Source organism: Hyperoodon ampullatus (genome assembly GCF_949752795.1).
Source record: "Hyperoodon ampullatus genome assembly, chromosome: 13".
NCBI classification, from domain to species: Eukaryota; Metazoa; Chordata; class Mammalia; order Artiodactyla; family Ziphiidae; genus Hyperoodon; species Hyperoodon ampullatus.
In genome coordinates, this window is record NC_136926.1 from 16779122 (window position 1) to 16785121 (window position 6000).

The 6000-nt window shown below is 48.6% G+C and overlaps 1 protein-coding gene across 1 annotated transcript in view; it reads right to left on the reverse strand.

Annotated features, from left to right (window-relative positions):
• Window positions 1-5736, reverse strand: part of ALDH2 (aldehyde dehydrogenase 2 family member) — a gene marked incomplete at its 5' end in the record, with an annotated part of 29827 nt that extends 24091 nt beyond the window's left edge. The window contains one exon of the mRNA XM_079717177.1: window positions 5617-5736. Within this exon, the coding sequence (XP_079573303.1) occupies window positions 5617-5736 (120 nt within the window). The remainder of the gene's footprint in view (window positions 1-5616) is intronic.
• Between the last annotated feature and the right edge of the window lie 264 nt (window positions 5737-6000).

Sequence of the window (6000 nt, forward strand, 5' to 3'; positions counted from 1 at the left end):
AACTGCAAACAGAAACTTGTGGGGAGGGGTGAGAAGCTGGGGCAAGGACAGTAGAGCTGGGAGCAGGACTGCAGGACCCTGGAGAGGAGTCTTAACCAAAGCGAGGACAGAGTGATATTCTAGTGCCACCTCCACCCCATGACAACGGACAGTCATAATCTGCCCAAGGTCGCCAAAAAAGGTTAAATGCCATTCAGCAGCTCCAATTTAAAGATGCAGGACCCATTCTAGAAAGACTTTATTTTCAAGCTTTGATGCATGAAAGAATTAGGGATCTGTTACCTAGGAAATCTACACCCCTGAAATATGTTATTTTCCCTAAGGAGTGAGGAAATGCTGTGGCTTTCTATCCTGGGGTGAATCCTGCTGGCAAGTGCTTTTTCAGCGGCAGTTGGGTAATTTATGTCTAAGAGAAAACAGATCATAAGGAGAGAAACATAAACATGGAATATCACCCACATTCACACTTATCCACACAATCATTTAGGTACCTCGGGGTTAGTTTGGGGTTAAGGCCAAGGGCAGCCACCTCCCCCAGAATGTCTCCCTGAACATTTTTTCCTCATCCCCCAGGGCCTTTGGTCTCACATTCCTGGACTTTCTATTATTTCTACAAAGGATCTTAAAACTCCCAAACAAGCAATAAAAGCAACGTGATCAGTGTGGAGATATGTCACTTGACTCATTCAGCACACAGCCATTCCAAACCACTGCTTAGCCCAACACAGGTTTTGGCTCATTCCAGAAGAATCTCTCAAGGAAAACAAGATAAATCAAACTCCTATTCTGTATATACCACCTGTTAGCAGTGATGATCTGCAGGGGTGGGATATCAGAGGACTGTTTTTCTTTTCTTTTTCGTTTTTTTATTAGCTTATAGGCCACTTTTTTTTTTTTTTTTTTTGTGGTACGCGGGCCTCTCACTGCTGTGGCCTCTCCCACTACGGAGCACAGGCTCCGGACACGCAGGCTCAGCAGCCATGGCTCATGGGCCCAGCCGCTCCGTGGCATGTGGGATCTCCCCGGACCGGGGCACGAACCCGTGTCCCCCGCATCGGCAGGCGGACTCCCAACCACTGCGCCACCAGGGAAGCCCAGGCCACTTATTTTTAAAGAAATAAAACATTTAAAGTCCCCTTGAATCACTGCCCACAAGCAGATTCCCTATGCAGCCCTGCCCTCACGCCAAGGAGCGTTTTCCTTCCAGGACATTTTTAGCCATTTATATGGACCTATGTTTATCCACATTTGATAGTCTGTTTTGATAATTTTTTTTTTAATTTATTTATTTTGCTGTGTTGGGTCTTCATTTCTGTGCAAGGGCTTTCTCTAGTTGTGGCAAGCGGGGGCCACTCTTCATCGCGGTGCGCAGGCCTTTCACTATCGCGGCCTCTCTTGCTGCGGAGCACAGGCTCCAGACGCGCAGGCTCAGTAGTTGTGGCTCACGGGCCTAGTTGCTCCACGGCATGTGGGATCCTCCCAGACCAGGGCTCGAACCCGTGTCCCCTGCATTAGCAGGCAGATTCTCAACCACTGCGCCACCAGGGAAGCCCTGTTTTGATAATTTTAATTAGTTTCACATCACTCAGAGTGCTAGACATTTTCCCCTCTTGAAACAGTTTTTGAGATCCATTATTCATACAGCTCCAGCTAATTCCTTTAACTACTGTGTGCACAGAATTATTCTTTCCTATAGCTGTAACATATGTTGTTCAACTGTTTCCCCATGGAAGGCAGGCTGGCTTATTTCTTGGTTTTTGCTAATATGCAGCAATGAACATCTATATGTGCCTATGTATATGTCCAGTGAATTTCCACCTCACGTACTTCTGTAATGCTTGACTTTTTGTACTGAGGATGTATTACTATTGGAATCAGAAAATTCTATATAAGGAGACCCTTTTTAAATTCTCTTTTTGTCAGTTTTCTCTTTAGTTCCTGAATGTTGTGGTCAAGAGGTTAAAAATAGACACTAATTTTTTTTTTTTTTTTCTGGCCACAAGGCGCAGCTTGCAGGATCTTAGTTCCCCGAACAGGGATTGAACCCTCGCAGTGAAAGCACAGAGAAGTAACCACTGGACTGCCAGGGAATTCCCAAGACACAAATTTAATTCACCCCAAACTCCCATTCAACTTTACCGCAACCTAGCGCAGCCCTCCAGGAAACAAATTACAACTACAACAGTGCCCACATAAAATGGAGTTATATCACCATTATATTCTAAGCTCAACAGCATCACTGTTACCTCCTATTTAAGGCTGCAGTAAATACGGAAGTGCAAGAAGCCACGAGCCAGGCACTTGCTAAGAGCTGTGCAAGGATGCCTCCCTTTTATCCTGACAGCAACCATATGATGTAGATGGGATTTTTACCCCATTTTACAGATGTAGCAGCTAAGGTACAGAGTTAAGTAATTGTACCACCCTCCATATCCCTCTTTCCTTGCCTTATTTTTCTCCATAGCACCGATCGATCAGCTTGCTCCATACTATGCATTTCGCTTGTCTTCCAGGATGCAAGCTTCCCATGATCAGGGATTCTTGCCTGTTTAGTTGGTTGGAATTGGGGTTGCTGAGGTGTCTTTTGAATGAGTGAACCTGCCCGGCTTGATGTTACTGAGTGACAGGCAGCCTGAGTCCAGAAAGTAAAATAGTGTCCAGTGATTTTTCTCATCTTCATTATTATTATCGACCAACATGAACTGGTGATGTTGAAGATGAAAAGTATTAGTCACACCTCATCCAGAGGAATTACTCTGCTGAAACCACATTCCCTTGAGTTTTCCTTTGAGTTGTCTTTCCAGATCTTAATTACTCTCCAAGTCAGGGAAGAAAAAAGGAATGAAAAATGAAAATCAGTTCCCTTGACAGAGCTGTGTCCCTGAAACCCACCAAGGATGAGAAATGTTGATCTTCATGAAGCCTGGCCATCATCAGCTCCCCATACAGGTCCCTGCTAGTGAGTGGGGGAGGAACTTGTCCTGTAATCTCCCTAACCCAACAAAGAAGTTCCCCCAACCCTAGCTCCACCCAGGACAAGTAGAGGCAAGAGGACCCCAGGAAGGCTGACCAAACCACCCCACTCTGTGGACTCTTCTGGTTATGAAATAGAGGTGGGAAGGAAAAGACCTATTGCCTGTGCCACCCCCTCTTCAAGGAGAGACCCAACAAGCTTGAAATGCAACATTCCTCCAAATACCCTTGGGTGAGAAAATCCAGCGCCTACAGAAGCAACTTCAAAGCCTGGAACAGCTCCTTCTGGGGAAACTCCAGAACAGTTCACTGAACATCAAGGAATCAATAATCCCCAGGGAAATGTCCAGGCATATGATCTAGTTTGTACCTAGAGCCCCTGGCAAGAGACTCAAAATGTTAGGATTAGACCTTGGCATTCTTGCCATCAGGGATTGCAACAACTCAACACTGAAAATGGCCCAGGAAGCTTTAAAAGGGGCCTGTTCCAGCGGAGTGTGGATTGCTCATGCGGATTGCTTTGCAACCCCTGGGAAAAATAAATAAGATCTGAATGTACTGGTTTAGGAAGACAATCCAGATACACTGTTCAATGAGACAGCTTCAGAACAGTAAGTGCAAGGATCTCATTTAATTAAAAACAAAAAAACCTGGTGCACGCTCACTTGCCCATGCTCTCACACACACACAGATGCAAAGAAAAAGTCTGCAAGATCACAGACCTACCAGTTAACAGTTCTCTTGAAGGGAGTGCAGTGGGGTATGCGGGAAGTTTTACTTACTTCTGCATTTGTATACAGTGAGCAAGGGTTCCTTTTTTTTTTTAATAGCATTTTTTTTTTTTCTCTTGCACCGTGTGGCCTGTGGGATCTTAGATCGAAACAGGGGCCCCCTGCAGTGGAAGTGTAGAGTCTTAACCACTGGACCACCAGGTAAGTCCAAGGGTTACTTTTAGGATCTCAAAAAAAATCTGATAAAGAAAAGCAGCTGCAGGAAGATTTCACTCTGCTCCAACTTACCTTATGAACTAAATCTAGAGAACAGGACTCGTGCTATCGACCAGAGATGTGTGCACGTTTGGACCCTGTTTCCTCACCTCCATGTGAGCACAAAGGAGGATGATCTTCATTAGATCCTGTGGCCACAAAAGCTTGGGATGCTGCTGCCTTTCCCTTGAGGATATTTCTGCTTGATGTTCAAGTCTTTCAAGCATGAACTCCTCCTTAAGCAGCCTAAGGAGCAGCAGCAGCTGCCTTTTTGGCTTGTGTTATGCAAAGGGCATCTTATTTTATCTTTTGTTTTTATTCCCTTGCAAATAACCATTTGTAACACCCTTTAAATCACACAGATGTGCCTTTACCGACTGTCTCTGTGCAGATTTGCAGCCGAGCTCCTGACCAGACAAGCAGGTCCCCTATTGAAAGCAGCCAGCCAGGGGCCGTCTCTACAGCATCCTAAGTCAGCAGTGACCCCTTTATTCCCACCCAGAGTTGCAACAATAGTACCATGGAAGGTTCTGGTTATCAGCTTACTCTTGGGAGCCTAGATGTGGACCCCAACTCTGCCGCTGACTTGAGTCTTTGGATAACTCACTAAACCTCTTTGTAACTCAGTCTCTTCATCTGTAAAATGGAGATAATCACAGTACCTACCTCACCGGGCTGTTTAAGGATTAAACGGCACAACAGGTAAATGCTTAGACTGGTCCCAGGTGCAAAGGAGGCGCACAGAGAGTATGAGCTGTTACTCCTGTTAAGTGCTCACGTGGTGTATGAACCCCTGTGCTCACCCTCTGACCCCTTCCCACTTTACAGAAGTTGAAGCTCAGAGAAGGGCAGCAACTACACTTTTTGCACAAACAAAATAAACTCTCATAATCAATTTCCTTCTCTGTGACTTTCAGCACTTTACCCAAACTCAAAGATCAAAAGAGAAAATATTCCCAAGTCCTGGTTGAGCAAGAAATCAGCTACTGGGAGTCAATGTTATCCTGGAAAGTCCCTCCTTTCGACCAAAGAAAGAGCCTTGAAAGGCACAGACACCATTTGGGGATTGCGCTGTTGTAGCGAAGGTCTCCACCCTTTCCCAGTTACCAGCAGTGGAAGTGCCAGGACGCCGAGCGGCCGGGGCCGTGGCCTTGGCCTCTCCCTTGGCGAACTGGTGAACGTTAGCTGAAAAGGAGTCCTTTTTGTTTTTCCTTTTAGACGTTCCTGGACGAGGGCATGAGTCAAGGGGTAAAAGACTACGAAAAGACAAAACTGTTCCTGCAAAGAGGGTCTTAAATGGACATGTCCTCTGGGTGGGTGATGTCGTGAAGACTCTGCGCAGACACAGGACAACTAAGGCCCGAAAGCCGAGGACGACTGGGGGTGGGGGAGGGGGCGGGGGATGGAACCCGGAAAACGGGCAGCGGCCAGACAAGACAAATAAGTGGCCAAAGTCACAGCTGCGTAATGGAACCGAGGTGTCAGGGGCGGCGAAGGGGCCAAACTGCTCGCAGGCAGGGAAGGGAAGGTGTGCGGAAACAGCAACTGCAGCAAACCCCTCGAGTCCCAGCTGGATAAACTGAGGCCCGAAGAGATCCAGTCCCTTCCCACCCGGCGGCCTCCGTCCCCAGAGAACAAAGCGCTGGGGCGGCCTCACCTTGTTGTAGAAGACCTCGGGCTGCTGGTTGGGGGCCGGCACGGCCGGGGTGGAGGCGGCCGACAGCAGCCGGCGGCCCTGGCAGGGCCGGGCGGCGGCGAGCACAACTGCGCGCAACATGCCGAGGCTCGCGCTGGAGTGCAGAGTGGAGCCCTGGCGGCTTGAACTGGGAGGACGTCCGGGCGGGCAGCTGCGTGCGCGACCTCTCCCTGCCCCCGGCGCGGCCGCCAATGGGCAGGCGCGGGGCGGGGCCCGGGGGCGTACCCGCGCCTTTCCCCGCCCCAGGTGGAGCTGCCCCTAGGCTGCTCGCCGCCAATATGCGCGCGCGCCCGCGGAGGGGAGGGTGGGGATCGAAGGTTGATCCTCCTGCGCGCCCGGCACTGC